This window comes from Telopea speciosissima, chromosome 8 (assembly GCF_018873765.1).
Source record: "Telopea speciosissima isolate NSW1024214 ecotype Mountain lineage chromosome 8, Tspe_v1, whole genome shotgun sequence".
NCBI lineage: Eukaryota > Viridiplantae > Streptophyta > Magnoliopsida > Proteales > Proteaceae > Telopea > Telopea speciosissima.
The window spans coordinates 58,080,942-58,106,602 of NC_057923.1; the positions used below are offsets into that span (position 1 = coordinate 58,080,942).

Below are 25,661 nucleotides of genomic sequence, written 5' to 3' on the forward strand. Positions count from 1 at the left end.
TATGGATGTTATCTTTCACGAAACTCTCTCGTATTATTCGTCCCCACCTCTTCAGGGGGAGAGTTCTAGTGAAGATGTGTTGACGGTAGACCCCCCTCTTAGGCATGTTTATGAGGAGTCTACTCCTGCTGTCCCTGCTATTCCTAGTATGCCTACCCCTACCCTTCCACCCATGTCAAGGGGAGCTATTCCTACACAGGGGGAGGTTCCCCATTCCCCTTCAGGGGGAGATGGTCTTGAACAAGGGGAGGTTTCCACAATTCCTGCTCAAGGGGAGGTCACCCCAGTCCAAAGAACCATTGGTGAATTTCAGCAAAGGACTGATGCGACAAATTTGAAGGTTTTTTCAAGGAATAAGACCAGAACTAGGGAGCTTCAATCCACTGTGACACCTGTTCCCGTCCAATTGCCAACTCCGGCTCCTGAACCTACTTCTCCACTTGGTAATACTTCTTATTTGGATCTCCCCATTGCTGTTCGCAAAGGTGTGAGAACTTGTACTCAACATCCTTTATCTCATGTTGTTTCTTATGAATCTTTGTCTCCATCCTTTCGTGCATTTGTTTCCTCGCTTTCTTCTGTTCGTATTCCTCAAAATTGGCAGGAAGCCATTACAAATGGAAAGTGGAAGGCAGCTATGATGGAAGAAATGGACGCCTTGAAAAAAAATAAAACATGGGAGCTTGTGACTCTTCCACCAGGGAAGCGAACTGTTAGATGCAAGTGGGTGTTTGTAGTGAAGCAGAAGGTGGATGAAACTGTGGATAGGTATAAGGCACGCCTCGTGGCCAAAGAATTTACTCAGACATATGGGATAGACTACCAGGAGACCTTTGCTCCTGTCGCTAAGCTGAATACTGTCCGAGTACTATTGTCTTGTGCAGTTAACCTTGGATGGGACTTACAACAGCTTGATGTGAAGAATGTCTTCCTTAATGGGGAACTCGATGAAGAGGTTTACATGGACATTCCACCAGGTTTTTCTTCTGACAGCAATCGAGGAAAGGTATACAGATTGAAACGTGCTCTCTATGGGTTGAAACAATCTCCTCGAGCATGGTTTGGCGGGTTGAAACAATCTCCTCGAGCATGGTTTGGCGGGTTTCACAAAGCAATGGTTTCTGTAGGTTACAAGCAGAGTAATGCAGATCACACTCTCTTTATCAAGAGAGTAGGCGAAAAACTCACTATCTTGATAGTCTACATTGATGATATTGTGGTCACTGGCAATGATGGTGTTGAGATCAGGAAGTTGAAGACATTTCTTGGTCAAGAGTTTGAAATTAAGGATCTAGGAAAATTAAGGCATTTTCTTGGGATGGAAGTTGCCAGATCTTCAAAAGGCATCTTTCTTTCCCAACGAAAATATGTCCTAGACCTACTGACTGAAACTGGTTTGTTAGGATGCAGTCCTTCAGATACTCCTATGGATGCAAATGTTCGTCTCAAGGAAAAGGAGGGTGATCCAATTGATAAAGGTCGATATCAAAGACTAGTGGGAAAGTTGATTTATCTCTCTCATACTCGTCCCGATATTGCTATTGCTGTTAGTCTTGTCAGTCAGTTTATGCATGATCCCTACACTTCACACATGGAGGCTGTTCTTAGGATTCTTCACTACTTGAAGTCCGCTCCTGGAAAAGGAATTCTCTTAGCTCCACATGGTCACCTACGCATTGAGGCGTATACTGATGCTGATTGGGCAAGATCCCTGGATCGGAAGTCTATTTCTGGTTACTGTTCTTTTGTGGGTGGTAATCTTGTCACCTGGCGTAGCAAGAAGCAAAATGTGGTGGCCCGTTCTAGTGCTGAGGCAGAGTTTCGTGCTATGGCACAAGGTATTTGTGAGCTACTTTGGTTAAAAGGTTTGCTACAAGATCTTAGCGTTGCTATTCGCCTTCCTATAATGTTATATTGCGATAACAAGGCTGCCATTAGCATTGCACATAATCCGGTACAGCATGATCGCACGAAGCATGTTGAGGTGGATCGGCATTTTATCGAGGAAAAGTTAGAGGAAGGCCTTATTTGTGTTCCTTATGTGAAGTCTACTGATCAGCTTGCTGATATGTTCACCAAGGGACTGCCTGGACGGGTCTTTCATCCTAGCCTAGTCAAGTTGGGCGTGCTTGATATCTTTGCTCCAACTTGGGGGGGAGTGTTAAAGATATACCAGAATACCAACCGTAGGGGTATTCTGGTCTTTTTCTGTTTATTATATTTTATGTAATCCTAGATTCCTAGTCATATCTCGGCTAGGACTAGTAGGGCTTTTCTTTTTTATTGTTTTTCCCTCAGCCTAGTTCTATTTTTTGGATTCCTAGTTGTATTAGGAATTCCTAATAGGATTAGGACTGAGGCAGCATTCATTCCTATTTGTACTTTGATTTAGTGTTATTCAATTAATATAAATAAAGGGCCTGGGTGATCTATTTCGATCACTCAAGCATTCTCTTAGTTTTCTCTTCTAATAACTACTAATTCACTATGGTTTAATTCATGAAAGTGTAATATCTATTAGTGTATATGAAAGTATGAAAACATAAATTAGCCTATCAAATAATTGAAAGCAATAGTCTTGACTGTGTGCAGGACAAGAAGAAGAAAAAAAAATACACCTTCTCTGTCTATGTGGAACTGTGGAAGCATGCAACTGCAAGGCAAGAAGTAGAAACAAAAAACCGAGAGGTTGTGTGCAAGCCTGCAAGGCTGCAATTGCAAGGCAACAAGAAGAAAAAAGGAAGAAAAAAAAAACTGAGAGGTCTGCGACTGTAAGCAAGCCTGCAACTGCAAGGCAAGAAGAAGAAAAAAGAAAAAAAAACCGAGAGTACTATGGTCTATGGCTGTAACTGGAATAAATCCCTCCCCTCTGTCTCTTGACTATCTCCCTGTGACTGTAGTCACTGTACAAGCAGTTGCGTAGAAGGAAAAAAAAAAAAAAACCGAGAGGCCCCCGTCTCTCTCGACTATCTCCCTGTCTCTGTGACTGTACAAGCAGTTGCGAAGAAGAAAAGAGAAAAAAAAAAAAAAAAAAAAAAAAACCGAGAGGACTACTAAGTACTAACTGAAATAAATCCCCCCCTTCTGTCTCTTGACTCTCTCCCTGTCTCTGTGTGTAACTGCGTATGTGTGGCTGTGCAAGGCAAGAAGACACAAAAAAAAAAAAAAAAAAAACGATACTAATAGTGCTGGCTGTAATCACTAATCATTACCGGAGGCTGGGAGGAGATTAGGAGAAGAACTGAAGAAGAAGAAGAGGACTGCCTGGGAGGAGAAGAACTGAACTCAAAGATCGAGTTGCCGGAGGACTGGGAGGAGGAAGAAGAACCAAAATTAAAAAAATAATAATAAAAAATTACTTACCTGGAGTCCTGGAGGTTGCCGGAGGTGGTTGCAACTTCGAACTTCGAAGGAGTGAAGACCTATGTCGCCGAGAATTGCAGGAAGCCTGGCCGGAATCTCGACCTCTTCTCACGAACTGTTCCTCTGTCTCGAGTCTCGACTCTCTCCTCTCGACTCTCGTCTCGAACAATTTTGGCATTGCGATTTCTATTTCCCCCCCCAATTAGGGTAATTAGGGTAATATGTTTGATGTTTTTAATTTTTTTATGTTAATGTGTATTGTAGGTGTATATTTTTAAGTTACACCTCCAATAGACATTAACGAAAAAGCATCTAAGCTATTAAATGGTTTTTTTTTTTTTTAAATTTAAGTCTAACTTTACATTCAAATGTACAAATATCGACCGACATGCCCATATATCGTGGTATGGCGTCCATGGCGACGCCATGGACGTCATATCGGACGATATTTTTACATTCACCATGGCGTACTTCGATATGTGCCTTTCCCCAGAGCCATGGCGACGCCATGACAACTATGATATAGATAGAGAAGGCAGGTTGGGACCCTTGATTTATGCCACATGGCATGCCAATTGAGCAAATTGGGAATGCAATGAGGATGCCATATATTGATCACGTGTTAAATTTGGAGCTGCAAACCAGTTGCAAGGCCCACCAAGTATTCTCTGGCAATTGAAAATTTTCATCTATGTTTTAACAATCCAAAACCATCAAAGATTATTAGTTTTGAACCATTTTTCTTTACTTTAGTTTTGACACATGGCAGGTTCCATCTAGACCCCATACTTGGCATATGAGCATGGGAGGGTGGGGACCTACCTCACTAAAATTTGGGCCCCAACCAACCTGCCATTTGCCAAATGTTGCTAACATTCTGCGAGCATGCAACTGGAGGCAGTTTGGACAGTACCATCTTTGCACTCCCTTTTAATCTTGGTGCGCATGACAATAGAAATTTATAAAAATAAGGAAATAAAATGACAGAATGTAAGAAAACTATGCTTGTCCAGAAAAAACTCTTCAATGAACATGAAGCACCTAAAACATAGAAGACAAGCAGGTTTACCTCAACATTGCCTCTCCTAATCTGCAAAACCGATTTAAAACAGATCTATGTTAGTTTGAATCACATACAATTAAATGGCAGTGTGAAGTATAACTCAAATAAAACCAGCATAGTCTGAAAAAGGCCCTCAAAAAACAAGGGTTATGAAAGCAACATTTTTGAACTACATCATTCCAAAATACTTCATACATTCTCATACATAACAGATCCAATCCACCTCCACCACCTCCTCTCTCTCTCTCTCGTTTATTTCCCATCTTCTTTTTTTTTGGGGGGTGGGGATTCTTTTCCTAACATAGACGTCAAAACTTGTAATTGCTAACGTAATAAATAGAAACATAACAATCATCCCATCAAACCATGATAAACTTTATTACATGTTCACAAAATCATGGCAAACTTTTGGAAGATGGGAAAATTGAATGACAAGAAAAAATTATAAAAACGCAAATTAGAATCTCACATTTAAGAAAATCTGAGGAACCCGTCCACCCATGTATATAGCTGCCATTGCCCAACCAAGAAAGGATCCAATGCCACTGTGTTCTTCAACTTCATTAACCAATAATAATCCACCACCATTCTGGAAAATCCAATCCAAAGAAAATCAAATGAACTATCCATGCCTACACTGGAAGGTACTGGAAGAAAGGGGGAGGGGGCAAAAGCTCAAAAAAGCCAAAGTTAGAAAGATTATTCCAACTAAGTAGGAAGTGTATAGAAACTTCAAGATCACAAAAAAAAACCATCAACTTTAATTGTGGTTTTATCTCACGCATGACCAATTTGAGGAAAACCACTTCTTCCCATTCATAATTAGATTCTTCCGCAATTTCATCAATCCCGTTTGTTTGATTGATGAGGAATTTTACAGCAAAACAACGCTTGACCAAAATGAAACTGTTGAGATAGGCTACGTTACCCACTTGAGGTAACCTAGTCCTAGTTGCTTTCATTACTTATTTTATTTTAATTAGTTTTTTTATTGTTTTATTCCTGTTTGTCCCCCCTATACGATTTCTATTTGGGATTCCTAGTTATAGTGGGAATTCCTAGTAGGAATAGGATTGGGGGGGGATTCATATCTATGCTGTAACTTGTTTTTATTATAAATAAGAGGCTGGGATGATCGATCAGATCAACTAAGCATTGTTTCCAAGGCTGTTTACATGGTATCAAAGCCTAATCTGATCTAGGAACAGCTACTCTCGATTTCTGGTTCTCTCCTCTCTCTTATTTCTCAGTTTTTCCTTTTTTTCTGATCTTCCCCTTTCTCGGTTTCTGGTTTTTTTTCTTTTTTCTTTCTCTCCATCACTCTCGGCCTTTTTTCCCCATCAGGGTAGCAACTATGAGGTGATATAGTGCAAATTCAGTTGCTGCCCTCAATGTCACCTCATTAAAGATCGAAGAACAAGAGGTGTGACCTATTTCTGCCGGCAGGTTTTTTCCAACCTTGGAGATCGAGCTATTTTTCAACTGGAGTTTGATTTCTGCACTTATGGAGATTGGTTCCTGCTATTATTGGTCTGCACCAGCCCTTGTTTGAAGACTGCAGCATTGGTTTAGATCCAATTCTGCATTTTTTCTGCATCTTTTTCCTGCAATTTGGGTTTCTGCAATCAGATTATATTCATAAATTTGTCAAAAATTTAGGACTTTTTATTGGCTCATTAGAAAGAGCTAATTTTTGGAAGTTCTTTTCCCTGCTATTAGAGGGAAACTCGACCTCAGTTTCAGCCTATTCTGCAAGCTGAAAATTCTGCAATTTCAAAACCCATTATTCACACTCGAATCAGGCTTTTTGAAGATCTGATTTTTTTCTCTGCTTGGCTGAATCATGGATGACTCAGAGATGACTACTGCTACTTCTGGAGGAGATCAAACCAGGTCTGATTTTCTCCCTTATGCTGCTGCCATCAAGCTTGATGGTACAAATTACTTAATTTGGGCCAGATCATTATCCCTAACAGTGGCTGGAAGGGGACTCACTGGCCATCTTACTGGCACCACCAAACAACCTACTGAAGAAGGGGCTGCTCGCACTAAATGGGCTGCCAATGATGCAATGGTAATGTCCTTTGTTCTAAACTCTATGACCACTGACCTCTCTAGTCAGTATCTTCTCCTTGACACTGCTACACAGATATGGACAGCTGTCAAGGGCACTTATGGTCGTTCAGGTAGTGGTGCTCACAGGTTTATGAAATTAGGAAGACACTCCAAAACACTACTCAGAAGGAGATGTCTGTCACCAAATACTATGCTGCCCTCAAATGTTTATGGCAACAATTGGATCACTATGCTCGGTTTCAGCCTACTACTACCACTGATATTACTGCCTACCACACCTATGTAGACCAATTCCGTGTCTATGATTTCCTGGCTGGCCTCAATGATGACTATGACCCTATTCGGGTGCAAGTCCTTGGACAGGTTCCTTTCCCTACTCTAGAGGAGACTTTTTCTTATGTTCACAGTGAAGAGACACGAAGGGCTGCCATGATGATTACTCCCAAAGTTGAGAGATCAGCCTTATAGACTGCTGGTTCCACTCCTGTTACTTCTGCTGACAGTGTTGTTACTTCTACTACTACCAGCAAAGAGCCTGTTAAGTGTGAGCATTGTCACAAACCATATCACACTAAGGCTCAGTGTTGGAAATTACATGGGAAGCCAGCTGATTTTGAGGCTAAACGTGGTTGTGCTAAGTCTAAAAACAAAGCCAATCACACTGAAAGTGTAGCTCCAACTCCCACTGCTGACATCGGTTTCTCCCAGGAAGAACTCCAAGCTCTACGTCGTATGCTGAACACATCTGCTGCCTCTACTACGTCTGCTGCCAATTTAGGTTCCTTCTTTGCCCGTGCAGGTATTTCCTCTGCTGGTCATTGTGCATCAGTAGCATCCACTCCATGGATTATAGATTCTGGTGCTACTTATCACATGACAGGTTCTTCCAGTCTTTTTAATACATATTCTCCTGCTTCTGGTAAGGATAAAGTCAAAATTGCTGATGGGTCTCTCTCCTCCATCTCAGGGAAATGATCCATTGGTTGTTCTCCTTCCCTTACACTATCATCTGTGTTGCATATTCCCAAATTTACAACTAACCTTCTTCCCATTAGCAGTATCACTAAATCCCTGAATTGTAAAGTGACTTTTTTTCCCACTCACTGTGTCTTTCAGGAACTGGACTCGGGGAAGACGATTGGATCGGGTAAAGTGCATGGTGGATTGTACCTACTTGATGGCAATCCTAAACATACTCAGACTTTACCTTCGGCATCTTTCTCCTCTGACTTACATAAATGGCACCCTAGACTAGGCCATCCCCCTTTAGGTACTTTATCAAATTTATTTCCTGCATTAGATAAAGACTATAATAAGGAAAACTTTTTTTGTGAGCCTTGTGTCTTGGCTAAACAGACACGTTCAACTTATCCTATTTCTAATAAAAGATCCTCGTCCTTATTCCATATTGTTCATACTGATGTGTGGGGGCCTAGTAGGAAAGCTTCCCTGACTGGCCATCGGTGGTATGTCACTTTCATTGACTGCTATTCTAGGTTCACTTGGGTATACCTTATGCACACAAAAAGTGAAGTTTTTTTATGTTTTCAGCACTTTCATCAAATGATTAAGACCCAATTTAATGCCACTCTTCAAATTTTAAGGAGTGACAATGGAAAAGAGTATATGGAAGGTCAGTTCCAACATTACCTTGCTGCGCATGGAATCCTCCATCAGACCAGCTGTGTCGATACTCTAGCCCAAAATGGTGTCGCTGAGAGAAAAAACCACCACCTCTTGGAGGTGGCTAGGGCTCTTATGTTTGCCCGCAATGTCCCTTCCCTTTATTGGGGGGATGCTGTCCTTACTGCAGCCTATTTAATTAATAGGCTGCCCAGTCGGGTTCTTCTCTCGAAAGCCCCTATTGAGCTATTATTTGGCTCTTTTTTTTTTATAGTCCCACCTAAGGTATTTGGCTTCGTTTGTTATGCTAGGGATAAAAGGTCCCCTGGTAAACTTGACCCACGTAGCCTCCGCTGCATTTTCTTGGGATACTCTGCTACCCAAAAGGGGTACAAATGTTACTACCCTCCATCACGCAGGACTTTTGTCAGCATGGATGTTGTCTTTCATGAAAATGTTCCATATTCTGTGTCCCCACCTCTTCAAGGGGAGAGTGTTAGTGAAGATGTGCTGACTATTGACTCTCCACCTCCACTTCAGTCTGTTTACCATGAGTCTGAACCAGTTCGGCCTGCCCCTGGTACCCCCTGAGTCAGGGGGAGAGGTTCCTATACAGGGAGAGACCGTTTCTATTCAGGGGGAGCAAGCTACCCCGGTCCAGACTCCTGCCCAGAGGACTATTAGTGAATTTCAGAGGAGGATTGATGCCAGTAATATGAAGACCCATGCAAGGAAACATAAGCAAGTTCAATCAACTGTTGCTCCAATACCCATCCAATTGCCGAACCCGGATCCAGAACCTGTCTCTCTACCTGGTAATGTTCCTGATTTACCTATTGCTCTTCGCAAATGTGTCAGATCTTGCACTCAGCATCCCATATCTCATGTTGTTTCTTATGATTCCCTTTCCCCATCCTTTCGTGCCTTTGTTTCCTCTCTTTCTTTTGTTCGTATTCCTAACAATTGGCAGGAAGCTTTATCAGCAGAAAGTGGAAGGCAGCTATGATGGAAGAAATGGAAGCCCTGAAAAAAAATAACACATGGGAGCTTGTGGTTCTTCCACCTGGGAAGAAAACCGTTGGATGCAAATGGGTGTTTGTGGTGAAACAGAAGGTGGATGGCACTGTGGATAGGTATAAGGTACGACTCGTGGCCAAAGGGTTTACTCAAACATACGGCATTGATTACCAGGAAACTTTTGCACCTGTTGCCAAGTTAAATACTGTTCGTGTGTTATTATCTTGTGCAGTTAACCTTGGATGGGATTTGCAGCAGCTAGATGTAAAAAATGTCTTCCTTAATGGGACACTGGATGAGGAGGTGTATATGGACATTCCACCAGGGTTCTCTTGTGACAGAAACCAAGGAAAAGTATGTAAACTGAAGCGTGCACTTTATGGGCTGAAGCAGTCACCTCGAGCATGGTTTGGGCGGTTCCACAAGGCCATGATTTCTGTGGACTATAAGTAGAGTAATGCTGATCACACACTCTTTATAAAGAGGGTTGGTGAAAAACTCACTATTCATATAGTCTACGTTGATGATATAGTGGTTAATGGCAATGATGGTGATGAGATCAGACGATTGAAGACCTTCCTTGGACAAGAATTTGAGATTAAGGATCTAGGGAAATTACGATGCTTTCTTGGGATTGAAGTAGCCAGATCTTCTAAAGGCATTTTTCTCTCCCAGAGGAAGTATGTCCTAGAGTTATTGGCTGAGACCGGGTTGCTTGGCTGTCATCCTTCAGATACCCCTATGGACCCTACTATTCGACCCAAGGAGAAAGAGGGTAAGCCTGTTGATAAAGGCCGGTACCAAAGACTTGTAGGGAAGCTGATTTATCTTTCACACACTCGTCCTGACATTGCTGTCGCCGTGAGTACTGTGAGCCAATTTATGCATGATCCCTACTCTTCACATATGGAGGCTGCTCTTCGTATCTTGCACTATTTGAAGTCAGCTCCTGGAAAAGGAATTCTTTTGTCTACGCATGGTCTTCTACGGATAGAAGCGTACACTGATGCTGATTAGGCTGGTTCTGCAGATCGCAAGTCTATTTCAGGGTATTGCTCCTTTGTAGGTGGAAATCTTGTCACGTGGCGTAGTAAGAAGCAAAATGTTGTTGCTCATTCTAGTGCCGAAGCTGAGTTTCGAGCTATGGCACAGGGTATTTATGAGTTACTCTGGCTTAAAGGGCTGCTACAAGATCTTGGTGTTCCTATTCGTCTTCCTATGATGTAATACTGTGACAACAAGGCTGCAATCAGCATAGCACACAACCCAGTACAGCATGATCGTACCAAGCATGTTGAGGTGGATAGGCATTTCATCAAAGAGAAGTTAGAAGAAGGGTTGATTTGCATTCCCTTTGTGACGTCTACTGATCAACTTGCAGATATCTTCACTAAGGGATTGTCTGGGAAGCTATTTCATCCAAATCTAGTCAAGTTGGGCATGATCGACATCTTTGCTCCAACTTGAGGGGGAGTGTTGAGATACGCTACGTTACCCACTTGGGGTAACCTAGTCCTAGTTGCTTTCATTACTTATTTTATTTTAATTAGTTTTTTTATTGTTTTATTCCTGTTTGTCCCCCCCTATACGATTTCTATTTGGGATTCCTAGTTATAGTGGGAATTCCTAGTAGGAATAGGATTGGGGGGGATTCATATCTATGCTGTAACTTGTTTTTATTATAAATAAGAGGCTGGGATGATCGATCAGATCATCTAAGCATTGTTTCCAAGGCTGTTTATAGAAACCAACAAACACATCACAGTCGTTGGAAAAGTCAAGACAAATAAAAAAGACAAACACATCATGTAAAAAAAAAAAAGAATTGCTTCTTACAAAAAGGAGGGGGGGAGAAAGTCCTCACATATAGATGGTTCATTATCAATCTGCCATATCTAACCTTCCTAAACAGTGTCTTTTGTTCAGACAAAAAGGTCAAATGGATATTATTGAATTACTGCCAATCCAACTGGAATTGCATTGAATTGATGGTCTTAAGTGTCGAGATGGTCAACTAACTGACCAGTGGATGAAAGGAACCATGGAGCTTTTATAGTTGTCACGGTGCCAAGGCGAGCCATGGAGGTGTCCAGGTGACACTTAGCAAGACACCTAAAGAAGGCCAAGGCATCCAAGGCAATTGCCATATTTGGTAAAAAAAAATATGCCACTTTGGGTATGCATATCAATTCCTGGGTAATATTTTCTCGTTTTCTTCCCCTTTTCCGCCTTCTTCCCAATTTTCCCCTTCCTTTGACTGGTTCTGTATTGGTGCCTAGACAAACAAAACCACTTGAACCTTGGGTGTCCCAGAGTGCCTTGTCGCCTAGATGATGCCTCAACACAACTCAACAACGGTTTTCAATGAAAAAAATTAAGTAATTGCATAATCTACCTGCAAAAGCTTTCTTCCTACACGAATTATGACTCCAGCTGGTTTCTCTATGTCAATGTCAGATCTATTATGCTCAGAAGGGTGTAGACCAAACATTTTGATGAATAATGTCATTGCAGAGACCTGCAACAAAGTAACTTTTAATGATAAAATTACAACTGGAAACAAATGAACACTACTGAGTTCTGGTCAATAGCTCACCACACAAAGAATGCTTTTCTTTTTTACAACTGATACAGATTTCGTAGAATCAATTTCATTAAGCAAAGGCTCTTGAAGAGAATGTCGATCAAGAGTGGTGATTGGAGATCTCGCTAAACATGCTCCTGTCGTAGGTGTAAGACTCTTTGATAAAGATCTTGCTGACCTGCCCATCCAATGATCCCAAATTAAGCAGCTCAAATTTGAAAGAAAATTTGACAATTGAAAAACAAGCAAGGATTGAGACCTGAAAATTTAATAGTTCCAACCCAAGTGCACAGAACAAAAAGCAAGAAAACCAAATGAATTAAATATGACCAAAGTATGTAAATATTCCTCTTCCCTTTTTCCATATGACTTAAATGGTTAGAAATTACAGTTACTTTATTAATTTGACAGTTATATCTATTTGAAACATTTTTAAGTTATACAGAATGTGATTTCATGTCAGATCACCTTGGATTCAAAGGCAGGAAACAAGGAGATATCGGAATTGGATATGGCACTTGCTACGAAAATTATAGAAATTTTATATAATTTTAAACAATGACTCTCCTTGTTACATAGATCATACTAACTAAAGATACAGTAGCTTGAAAAGGCATTCACATTGTGAACTTCTTCCACCATCATGAAGCCCCATTTGAAAAGAAAAAACAGAAGTAATATCTAATTTGAGATGCAGTTATTTTCTTGTAGGGTAAAAGTTTTCATATGACCCACCTTAAATCCTTAATAAGCTTATTAAGGCAGCCCAAATATCTGCCAAGTGGCAGATCAAATAGGGCCCAAATTTTGTGGGCAGATGGACTGAAGGTTGCCCCATCACATGTAAGATTTTAGCCCAAACAGAGTTTGGTAAGAGGTAAAATACAGGTTTGAAAATTCAGAACTATGGGAGAGTGCACAGTAGTGATCAGAGTACCATAGGTGTGCATAGGCATACATGGGGGCGCATGCCAATTTTACATAGTGTATTTGATTGAATTACACTCTGGAATTGGACATATGACTAATCCAGATCATGTACTATCTATCCTATGGTCTGAATTGCCACATCATTATTCTATATGGCACAATGAGGATGTGCCACGATAAGTTTGTCAAAGTGGGCCGCGACACGAGTTTTTCCTTTTTTGCATCTTCCATTAGTTCCTTACTATAGGGTAAATATAATAAAATACTAAAATAGTCAGATGTCAGTCTTGATTCTTGAGCCTAAAGTAGTTGTTGCTAGATGAGAGGGATTGGGTCCTAGGTAGTTGCGTATTGTTGCTCTTATGTTATGTCTTCTGTTTCTTTCCTTATTCCTTTTGCTGAACGCTATCATATAGCTTAAATTGAATTTCTTTCATATACCATTCACTCTATTTATCTTGCTTTCCTATCCAAAACAAAACTTAAAAGTATAAAACAGAAATATTCCACAGAAAAGTGCTTTTTATAATTTTCTTTATCAGAATACCAACAAATTGCATGTTGTTAAGTGGATCTGAATTAGAACTCTATGCTTGGATGATTAATTCATCCCAAGCACCTTCTTATTTATAAGAATAATAGAATAGTAAAATATGTACATGAGCAATGTGGGACTAAACCACATAATACAAAACTAATTAAATAACAAAGAAAAGGTCCAGAATACCCCCACGGTATTCTGGCCATATATCTAACACTCCCCCTCAAGTTGGAGCATATATATCATGCATGCCCAACTTGACTAAGATAGGACGAAACAGCTTGCTACTCAGTCCCTTAGTGAACACATCAGCCAGTTGATCAGTAGACTTCACAAAAGGAACACAAATGAGGCCGGCCTCAAGCTTCTCCTTGATGAAATGTCGGTCAACCTCCACGTGTTTAGTACGATCATGCTGGACAGGGTTATGAGCAATGCTAATGGCTGTTTTATTGTCACAATAAAGCATCATGGGAAGATGGACAGCAACACCGATATCCTGTAATAATCCTCTAAGCCACAGAAGTTCACAAATTCCTTGGGCCATCGCACGAAACTCAGCTTCAGCACTGGACCTGGCCACAACATTCTGCTTCTTGCTACGCCATGTGACAAGGTTCCCACCAACAAAGGAACAGTAACCAGAGATAGATTTCCTGTCAGGAGAACCAGCCCAATCGGCATCAGTATAGGCTTCAATCTTAAGGTGACCCGTGGGAGATAGAAGGATTCCCTTTCCTGGAGCAGACTTCAAATACCTCAAAATACGACGGACTGCATCCATATGAGAGGAATAGGGATCATGCATGAACTGGCTCACCAAACTCACAGCAACTGCAATGTCAGGTCGTGTGTGAGAAAGGTAGATTAACTTGCCCACTAACCGCTGATAAATACCCTTGTCAACAGGCTCACCCTCTTTCTCCCTAAGTTTTGTAGTAGCTTCCATAGGAGTATCCGAAGGATGACACCTAGCAGCCCTGTGTCACTCAATAGATCAAGGACATATTTTCTTTGAGAAAGAAAGATGCCCTTTGAAGAGCGAGCAACTTCTATCCCTAGAAAATATTTCAGAGGACCAAGATCTTTGACCTCAAACTCATGGCCAAGGAGGAGCTTCAAATCCCTGATAGCATCACCATCATTACCAGTGACCACAATATCATCCACATAGACTATGAGAAGAGTTGCCTTGTCACCAACTCGTCTCGATAAACAAAGTGTGATCAGCATTACTCGCCTATAACCTGCTGAAATCATAGCCTTGTGAAATCGCCAAACCATGCCCTAGGTGACTGTTTCAGCCCATAAAGTGCACGCTTCAGTCTACAGACCTTGCCCTTGGTCCTATCATCAGAGAATCCTGGTGGAATGTCCATATAGACCTCCTCCTCAAGCTCCCATGGAGGAAGGCATTCTTGACATCTACTCGTGAAGATCCCACCCAAGATTTATAAGACAAGATAATAGCACCCGGACAGTGTTGAAGCCGCACCGGGCAAAGGTCTCCGATAGTCAACTCCATAAGTTTGAGTGAACCCCTTTGCAACCAGACGTGCCTTATATCGATCCACGGAACCATCGCCTTTGTTTGACCACGAAGACCCATCTACATCCAACTGGTTTCTTTCCCGGAGGAAGAGTCACAAGCTCCCATGTATTATTTTTATGTAGTGCTCTCATTTCTTCCAACATTGCTGCCTTCCAATTTCTATCTGTAGATGCTTCCTGCCAAGTTTTAGGAATCGAAACAGAAGAAAGAGAAGATACAAAAGCACGAAAAGATGGAGAAAGAGAGCTATAAGAAACAACATGAGATATGGGATGTAAAGTACAAGTCCTAGTACCTTTGCGGTGAGCAATAGGTAGGTCGGAAGAAGAGGGATTACCAGGAGATGGAGGATCTGGATCTGGAGCCGACAATTGGATGGGTATTGGTGCTAAAGGGGATTCTGCAACCCTCTGTTGGTTCTGCCCCTTGTGTAGGTGAGTATGTTGGAATTGTCAATTCTCTTCTGAAATGCACCAATAGTTCTCTGGACTGGAGTCAGCTCCCCCTGAATAGGAACATTAACAACACAATTTTCTTCTCCTTGATACAGCCTCAGAAATTTGGGCTGCTTGCAAGGAGACTTATGGACAGCTTGGCAATGATGCCCAGGTATATGAAATCAGGAAGAAGGTCCTTCACACTACTCAGGGAGAATTGACAGTCTCAAATACTATGCTACCTTGCGCAGCCTTTGGCAAGCAATTGGACCATTTTTCGATTTTCACCCAATGCAGTGCAGCTATTACTTCTTATAAGCAACACATGGACAAAATCAGGGTTTATGATTTCTTGGCAGGATTAAATGTGGAGTATGATCAGATTCAGGTTCAAGTGTTGGGTCACAAGCCTTTTCCCACACTTCAACATATATGCCCTAGTCTCCTCGAAGAAAACCGTAGGGCTGCCATGTTGCACCCCCCTATTATCGACAGATCGCCTCTCCAGTGCCGCCCGCCACTCCCGCACCTAGTGGCATTGCTTCTCTTGGTGATTCTACTACAGGGTCTGTTGTTTGTGAGTACTGTCACAAACCTTACCACACCAAGGAGAAGTGCTGGAAACTTCATGGGAAACCGGCTGATTTTGAAGCTAAAAGGGCTGCCAAGACAAAGATAAAGACAAAGACCAAGGCCCATCAGACTGAGATCTGTTATCGCAACTCCTGCATCGACACTGGTCTATCCCAGGATGATCTACAGGCCCTCCTACGTATGCTCAGGACTTCACGCCGCCGCTCTACTACATCGCCACGCCAATTCCTCGCCTCCTTCAGTTCACACTTTGCCGGCCGGTATTCCATTTGCAGGTCATTGTGCCTCTGTGGCTTCCCATCCTTGGATCATAGATTCTGGAGCTACAGATCATATGACCGGTTCCTCTAGTCTGTTTCACAGATATTCTCCCACTTCTGGGAAAGATAAGGTCAAAGTGGCTGATGGGTCCCTTTCTTCAATATCTGGAAAAGGACTCATCAATTGCACTTCCTCTCTTCCCTTGTCTTCTGTTTTACATATTCCTAATTTTACTACTAACCTTCTTTCCATTAGTAGTATTACTCGTGATCTTAACTGCAAAGTCACTTTTTTTTCCATCTCATTGTGTGTTTCAGGATCTGGCCTCTGGGAAGACGATTGGATTGGGTAAAGTGCATGGTGGCTTGTACCTACTTGATGACGGTCGCTTCTCTCCACCACCATTGCCTTCTCCGCTGCATCAGAACTCCTTGGTCTCTTCTGAACTTTACCAGTGGCACTCTCGGTTAGGTCACCCCCCTTTCGGAATTTTAGCTCATTTATTTCCTCGTTTGGTCACCCTACATACTAAGGATGACTTTTTTTGTGAGGCTTGTGTTCTGGCCAAACAGACACGTTCAAATTATCCTATTTCAAATAAAAGGAGTTCTTCTTGGTTTCATTTGGTACATTCTGATGTTTGGGGCCCTAGTCGCAAGCCCTCTATTTCTGGTCATCGCTGGTTTGTCTCTTTTATTGATTGTCATTCTCGGAACACTTGGGTATATCTTTTGCACACTAAAAATCAGGTTTTCTCATGTTTTAAGCATTTTCATAAGATGATTCAAACTCAGTTCCAGGCTACTCTCCAAATATTGAGAAGTGATAATGGAACCGAGTTTACTGAATCACAATTTCAAACATATTTGGCTGATCATGGCATCATTCACCAAACTAGTTGTGTTGATACCCCTGCCCAGAATGGTGTGGCAGAAAGGAAAAACCGCCATTTGTTGGAAATGGCCCGGGCTTTGATGTTTGGGAGGAATGTTCCTTCTCAATATTGGGGGGATGCGGTTCTCACTGCCGCCTATCTCATCAATAGGCTCCCTTCTCGGGTTCTTAATTCCCGTACCCCCTCTGATATTTTACTGGGCCATTCCTCCTTTATTGTCCCTCCCAAAGTATTTGGGTGTGTGTGTTATGCTAGGGATACCAGATCTCCAGGCAAGCTTGAGCCTCGTGGGCTCCGTTGTATTTTCTTGGGTTATTCTCCCACCCAGAAAGGTTATAAGTGTTACCATCCCCCTTCCCGTCGTACCTTGGTGAGTATGGATGTTGTTTTCCATGAGGCCCTTTCTTATTATTCTTCACCACCTCTTCAAGGGGAGAGTTCTAGTGAAGATGTGCCCTTTGAGATTCCTCCACTAGAGGTTCCTCTGGCTGCTGTCCAGCCTCCTTTGACGGCACCCACGGCTGCTGTCCAACCTCCTTTGGATGATGTCCAACCTCCTCCGGCTGTTCCTCCCTCACCTAATGGGAATCCTTTACAGGGGGAGACCATAGAAAATAGTGTTGTTAATGTTCCTATTCAGGGGGAGCTGACTCCAGTCCAGAGAACTATTGGTGCATTTCAGAAGAGAATTGACAATTCCAACATACTCACCTACACAAGGGGCAGAACCAAGGATGAAAGCCTTCTAATAATGAAGGAATAAGTGTCTCCAAGAATCAGCAACAGCAGCCAGAGAAAACCTTGAGATCGATATTTTCAGGGTTTTGAAAAAAACCCTGAAATTGCTGAAATCGATAAGATGATGTGAGGCCTGAAAAATGACTGTATGAGGCTGAAATTGCAGGCGAAGGACACTTGAACAGATGTGAAGCACTCCTCAAAAAATCAGAATTAACTGATAAGTGGAACCCCAAGATCGACAATTGTCAGGGTTTTGAAAAAAACCCTGAAAGTGTGAAGAGATATCGATCTTGAGAACTTGATGTAGCTTGATGTAGGTGCTGGAATACTGATCTGCCGCAGGTCTGAAGCTCCAATATAGTGAACAAAATCCTTGTAATATAATGTGAATCTGTCCAATGAAGGCTGAAGTCTTCAATATTCGCAGCAAAGGAGGACAGCACCTTATCGATCAATTCTTCATATCATGAAGTGAGGTAACAAGGGAGGGCAGCAGCTGGATCAATAGATCACCTCATCAGTGCTGCCCTATGGGACAAAGAAGAACAATGCAAAACAGAGGAAAGAAGAGGAGAGAAGAGAACAGGAGAGAGATCGAGAATTAGAGAAGGGGAGGGAATCGTGGATGGTTCTAATTCATAACCCGCTCTGATACCATGTTAAGTGGATCTGAATTAGAACTCTATGCTTGGATGATTAATTCATCCTAAGCACCTTCTTATTTATAAGAATAATAGAATAGTAAAATATGTACATGAGCAATGTGGGACTAAACCACATAATACAAAACTAATTAAATAACAAAGAAAAGGTCCAGAATACCCCCACGGTATTCTGGCCATATATCTAACACATGTGTTTCCAAAAATATCGATGATAATATATTAATAAGGATTTTGAAACTTTTGACATGAGCTATTAGTGGGAGAACCCAACAAATGCCCTTCATGGGGTATTGAGCTGACTTGGAACAGGGCACTGCTATCTAGGCAATGCCCTATTTCATGTGTAGTTTAGATTTACCATATTATCTATCTACATGGCTGGACTGGAGGATATGCAACAATAGAGTTTTACAACATTCAACCTTTTCCCTACATTAAAATGCCTGATCTCTAGTTTACTAGACTGGAAGGATAGGGACCAAAGTCAACACAGGATATTAGGAGCAAGAATTAGTAAGATTATCCAAAGAGAAATCATTGGGAGCAAGATTTTAGGTAACAAAAGTGACTAATAAAGTCCATACATGGTTTTGCACACAGAGAATTTCAAGGAGAAGAGAATTACGTGTAATAAAATGTTCTTCCATGGGAGCCTTTAGGAGAACTGACTGCAATTGGTGAGCTTGTCAATACAACATCACCAGGCTTGGTTTTATTCTCACCGACAGTACTGTCTTTATCAATTGTCTCTTTTTGCAAAAGCATGCCACCCTAAATCGACAAACCTATCAGGAAGCAAGTAACAAAAAAAAGAGGAGCATGGAAAGATGGAAACATGTACACACACAATGGTAAATATAAATTGCAGTGAAGGAAAAATAACAGTCAGAGAAAGTGCAATGCAGTAAGGAAGCAATCAACTACTATAATTGGCTGAAACATACAGGTCAAATCACAATTCGACTAATCAATGGAGATTGAAGTTGAAACATTGTGTACATCCACCGGACAATTCCCAGAATTTCCTCCTAACAATAATAAGGGCTGAGGGATCAGGGATTCTGTCAACCATAAAACAAATCAAATACAGTCCTCAAAGCCTAAGTGAGTTCATTTGTATTTCTTTATTTCTTCTTTTTTTTAAATAAACAATTCTTTAATTACGGTATTGATTTCAAATCTGTATATTTTGAGGTAACTGCGTCATGTATTGTCCGTTGTTTTTCAATGAACTAATGAAGACTACTATAAAAATGTGCTGTACAATTAACGGAAATTACTGTTAAGGTTCCATGGGAATGTCCACATGCCATAAAATGTTTAATATTACTGAATTAAGTATGACACATGTTACCAAATGAACCCATGAAAAATATGGTCACTGTAATCTGCATCAGAAATTTCCTTGAGAATAATATTGAGATTTAACCACACCCATGAAACAGTCGCAAGATAAAAATGAAGGCTGTTTTCTTACAAGGTCATGGATTTTTTTTTAATTTTTTTTTGAGGGGGGGGGGGGGAGGTAAGTACTGTTAATTGGATTATAAAGCACAAATATTAGGTCCTACGGGAGACAATTTTAAATAAGTGTGCTGTTAGAATAATGTACTCCAGAATACCGTGGGGGTATTTTATGTTATTAAGTGTTTACTTGGCTATGTGGGTTTAGTCCCACATCACCTAGTTATATTATTTGTAACTTCCCCTCTATTATAAATAGAGAGGTCTTTCTCTCATTAATACAAGCTATTCTATTATTTTCTTTCCTCTCTCTAACCCACGATTCAACCAACATGGTATCAAAGCTGGTTTGATCTAGGTTAGAGAGAAAAAAAACTCTAATTTCTCCCTCCTTTCCTTCCAATCAATCTCTCCTCTTCTTCTCCTTTTTTTCGTTTTTTTCCTGCTCCTGTTTTTCTCCTTTTCAGCCCAAAAACAGGAGCAGCACTAATGAGGTAAACATATATCGATGATTTAGTGCTGCCACCCTTTCTCTTCTATCAATTTTTATTAAAAAAACAGTTGGAAGCCTCTTTTGCGATTTGGAGTTCCTCCCATTTTGAGATCAGATTTCGATAAACCTGATCCTCTAACAGAGGAACACCCTGTGCAGCCTTTTTCCAGCCATATGTTACCCTATTCCTACACCTAACTCCCCTCTTTTCTTTCTCTCCATCAATTATTAACTTTTCCAGCCTAAATCCCCAAATTGATTTCAACTTGTCAGGGTTTTTTAAAACCCTGACTCCAATCAATTTTGGGGTTTTCCCTTGTCAGATGTAGCCAATATTTCAGGGATATCCCCCAACTAATCCAAGCCCTAATCGACCTCCGTTTGAACACAGTCTGAAGGTTGGATCTGTCCCTACAGCAAAATCTACTCATCCTGCCTTTTTTGTTCCCTGTTAAAACCCTAACTCAAATCGATATTAGGGTTCCAGGTTTAAGTTCTTGCTGCCTTTTAAGGGACGATTACTCCACCTACAGAGACCACTCGACCTCAGTATTTGCCTCTTTCCAAGAGTTGGAAGACCCCCAACCTCAATCGATCCTTCTTTTCAGGGTTTTTTCAAAACCCTGACCCATAACAATTTTAGGTTTAGGGTTGTTTGCTGCTATTGGAGTTTTTTTTGTTGGTGTTTCTACCATCAAGAAGGACATTCTACTTCAATTATTTATGGCTTGAAGAAGGTCTATTGCACAAGATAGCTGCTGCCCTCCTTTTCTGCGATTTTTTGGTGTTTCTCCCACATGAAGATCAAATCTCAATTACCAAGGAGATTGGTTATTCGAACAGGAGATACCTTTCAGTAGTTGCGGTTAGCATGTATTACAATCAGCTAGCACCTTTGACAAGTCATCCTCACTTTTGTTGAAGCCTCCTTCCCTACAATCGATATTCCCTTTCAGGGCTTTTTCCAAAACCCTGGCTATAATCGATCTAAGGGGTAGGACAGTCCACTATTGCTGATTTTATGAGGAGAGTTTTATCAACATCAGAGGAGTATTCAGCCCATTATTCAGCATCTTACATCAGGTTTTTTAGTAAAAATTACAAATCATTCTGTTGGCTTGGTTTCTTCAATTTACAACCTATTTCACTTACTTATTACTCTATGGCTGGCTGCTTCAACTGCCTACAGATGTGTCTGGTTATTTATCTTATTTTGCTGGTTATTTTTTAGCTTCACTACCTACCTGGCTGGTGTTATTGATTGGCTTCTGTAAGCATGACTGGTTGATGTGTTACTGCTGCCTTCATGTGGAATCCTGCTGCCCTATGATTGTGACTGAGTTCCCTTTTATTGGAGATCGAATTTCTTTCATTATTGAAGACTCGAATCTGCTACCCTGGAGATCAGCCTATTTGGGATTACACCAGTGTTCCACGATTTTTTGGTTGCACCTACGAAGTTATTCAGTTATGTGAAGCTTCTCTGGTTCAAATCCAGCATACTTTGGAGCTTGAATCCTAGCATTGTTACTGATTCAGATCTGATCCAGTTTTGTTGAGGCTACTTCCATTCATTGCTGTCCGGATATCTTCTTAGTACTGTCTAGCATATGGGAGTTTCTACCTTGGAATCTTTTGCACAATTGCTCCTCCTTGTTTGAAGATTGATCAAGCCTTGACAAATGGAGCATTTCCTTACTTCGAATCAGATCTGTATACTTTTCAGATTTGAATATTGGAGTTAGGAGTTTCTCCCCTGCAGGGGGTTCCATTCAAAGTGTTTGTTTGATTGATGGAAGATGGTTGGAGCTTTCTATGTTGCCTAAGTTGATCCTACTCCATTATCCCACTACTATTTTTCTTTCACCACCTTCCAAAACATACCTTTGGCATTACCCATAACACCCTTGGAAGTTCATGGTATTCTCTTCTTTACCATTTCTTCTTTTTCCATTACACTTGGCAGCCATTGAACCATTTTGGAATGTTATGTTTTGCCCTATCTCGAACCTAATCTCTCTTATGTCCACGTGCACTACACGTGAGGGGGGGATTATATACAGTATACCTGCAACTATTGCAGAGAGCAGAACATGCAGGGACACTTGGTGCAAAACATAGAAGGTCAGAGGTTTCATCATTGCCAATGAGTATCTACCTTGTTATTGGGTTACGTTTGCCGTAAGGGGGAGGCTGGTGTTAAAAGTTTTGAAGATGTTTGGTTATTGCCTGCCCATATGAGATCCTACAGTTTGGTTGTTTTTCCGCTGCTTGATCTTTATTGCTGCCTGACTCATCTGCTTGCTGCCCTAGTTACTTACCTTCAAGATTATCAGTCAGAGATTCATCCCTGGACAATTGTTGAAGATTGGTGACAATTTATCAAGTCTGCCCAAGTTTGAAGGTCTATTTTTTTCAAGTTCTTGAAGGTCTATTTGGGAGTTGCATTCATTTTGGAGTTGGATTCTGCTACAACTTATTTTTCCCCATTTTTCATTCAAATTGGGCATTAGAACCTTGTATGCGCCAACTTGAGGGGAAGTGTTAGCATTGTTATGGAGAGAGTTTTTTCTTTTAGAGTTTTTTTCTTTTAGTCCAAGCTGGATCTTCCTACTTTCTTATTTGTACAATCCAGCTTGAGGGGGAGTGTTAGAATAATGTACTCCAAAATACCGTGGGGGTATTTTATGTTATTAAGTGTTTAGTTGGCTGTGTGGGTTTAGTCCCATATCGCCTAGCTTATATTATTTGTAACTTCCCCTCTATTATAAATAGAGGGGTCTTTCTCTCATTAATACAAGCTACTCACGAGCTGTGGCTAATACCCGAGGCATAAAAGAAGCATTTTCTACGGGATCCCGAAACCACCAGCCACCCCGACCTAATTCATGATGAGCCCACCAACTTCCTGGCTAGATGCCTACGGTTAAAAACCACTGACATGTCAAGATCCAAATTCGAATTGGTTCCTGGTCCTGGTCAGAGACCACTGTGTTCGCGCCGGCGGTCCAACAAAGAGGTGAAGTAGTGGTATCTTTCTTTCCATTACGAACGACACGCTTCGCCTACTCCCTCCCCGTGTCCGCGGGTTGATCTTCCAACATTGGTGGCGCAAGTGCTAACTCTAAATTCAAATTGTGGGGTTGACCTAGGGCAAGCGCCAAATCGATCGCCTCCTGCCCCTGCCTCAGACGTCTATGAGAATAGCTTGTATTAATGAGAGAAAGACCCCTCTATTATAAATAGAGGGGAAGTTACAAATAATATAAGCTAGGCAATGTGGGACTAAACCCACACAGCCAACTAAACACTTAATAACATAAAATACCCCCAAAAGGACCAGAATACCCCCACGGTATTCTGGAGTACATTATTCTAACACTCCCCCTCAAGCTGGATTGTACAAATAAGAAAGTAGGAAGATCCAGCTTGGACTAAAAGAAAAAAACTCTAAAAGCAAAACTCTCTCCATAACAATGCTAACATGTGCAGTCAATAGGATCATTGGTGTGTTTTAGGAATTTTTTTTTTTTTAATTTCTAAAAGAGTCCTAAAAGTCACTTAAGTCTTTTAGGAAGTTTCTACGTTTCAAAGTTTATACTTTTTTAAGAAACATTCACATTATGGGTCCAAGAACAGTCGAAAGTTTCTTTTCAATTTGCTTCTACCCAAGACTTAATTTATTGAACAGCCAAAATTTTTCTGAACAAGTGATGGAATATGATATGAGAGTTTGTTTATGTGAGGTATGCTTGTGTGACCAACATTTGACTGATGGTTTCTCTTTTCTTCTTTTCTCTACAATCCACCCTTTTTATGCTTCTTGTTTTTCTAGGTCCTGTTTGCAGCCCTAAAACAGTATCTTGTACATGTTCCTTCAATGTTTATTTTATTTTTTTAAACCCTAATCCTTTTCCCACCATCTGTTCCCAATAGTTCAGGCTTTTTGTTCAGCCACAGAGATCTGAAACCCTAGGCTGTCTTACATCATCCCAAGGGAAGATAACATGCAGATTTGTGCGCAAGAAAAGAATTTTCCTAAATCTTCTACTCTAACAGGAATTCTTCAACCCTTAATCCCTTATGAACTGCTTTGTTTAATCTACAACAAATTTATTATCAGACATCAAATGCATGCCATAATAAATTAATAAATAAGTGAAGGCAACAAATCTGATGAAATATGGTTAAGGATACATAAGAAGAATAAATTTTGACCTTCTGATCTCGTCTACGGGATTTCAAGTGGTGATAGATGTGACGGTAGTATATAGTTTGTGATGCCAGAACCACAGTCGTAATTGTGTACAACTGCAAAACACAATTGAAGCAGTTAAGTACAAATTCATTCCACAAATACAAACAGGTACCTAGGAAATTGATCAAGGAAGTAATTCCTTGACCACCAACCTAGTTTGGGCAACATTCACACTAATCTACCCATTCAGACCATTGGATGGATAAATATGGTACTATTGGAGATCGGTAAGGTGTCAATTTCAGAGCCAAATCCAATCATATACTCCCATATATCATCATTTTCCTCTTATGTTTAAGGAATTAACTGATTTTTCTTCTCAAGCCTTTTTTAAGCTTCAAAAAGTCATGTAGCAAGATACTACGGCTGTGTGCGTGTGTGTGTGTGTACATAAACAATGAAGTAGAGCAGAAAATGTGTGCACTGCTGGAACTCTTACCACTGCCATATAGTATTGCGTCGGAAGCTGCAAAGTAGAGCAAAAAATGTTTAGTGAATAGAAAGCCATTGATCGCATACACCTAGGAAATAAATTATCAACCCTACCAATAGACTAACAATGAATAATTATGATACTTTCATTATCCTATGCTACATTATAGACATTTTGATTTCATGTTACATTGTAATCCCAGATCAAGATGTCCCAATACCCAAAGTAGAGTGAATTTCAAAGGAATCTGCACTATTAGCACTCTAGAACCAGACATGCCAAATTACACTAATCTTGTTAAGCATGCATCCAAACAACTGGAATAGAGGGTGGCAAATAGCTAATTATCAATATGGATCCGTTGTCGCACAATGTAGGTTATCTGTGTCTATCTAGTCCAAACTAGGATCCTAGACAGAGATTAATGTCCATGTCCCATGTTATCCCAGTCCATATCCAACCTGATTCATCTGAGACATTGTATTTCAATCAAACTTATTTTGCAGGTAATTAAGAGCACAATTAAACCCAAAAAAATTGCTTCAAGGTTAGAACTCCAAAACCGGTTAAATACAAAACTTTTCCCGACTAAAACTAATTATATACAACACATCAACTAAAATTTGGGATTTTTCGAAGAGCACAAACATTGTGGGACTAATGACCCACTT

General features: G+C 40.8%; 1 protein-coding gene across 2 annotated transcripts in view; it reads right to left on the bottom strand.

Annotated features, from left to right (window-relative positions):
- The window catches only part of LOC122671014, a 34,346-nt gene that overhangs the window by 5,053 nt on the left and 3,632 nt on the right, over positions 1-25,661 (bottom strand). The window contains exons 4-10 of one of the 2 annotated variants that reach the window (XM_043868091.1): positions 24,997-25,023; positions 24,518-24,610; positions 18,968-19,113; positions 11,739-11,904; positions 11,538-11,660; positions 4,896-5,015; positions 4,433-4,453 (exon numbers count right to left, since the gene is read on the bottom strand). In XM_043868091.1, coding sequence (XP_043724026.1) covers positions 4,433-4,453; positions 4,896-5,015; positions 11,538-11,660; positions 11,739-11,904; positions 18,968-19,113; positions 24,518-24,610; positions 24,997-25,023 — 696 coding nt within the window. The remainder of the gene's footprint in view (positions 1-4,432; positions 4,454-4,895; positions 5,016-11,537; positions 11,661-11,738; positions 11,905-18,967; positions 19,114-24,517; positions 24,611-24,996; positions 25,024-25,661) is intronic. The other variant, XM_043868092.1, reaches the window with a different exon arrangement.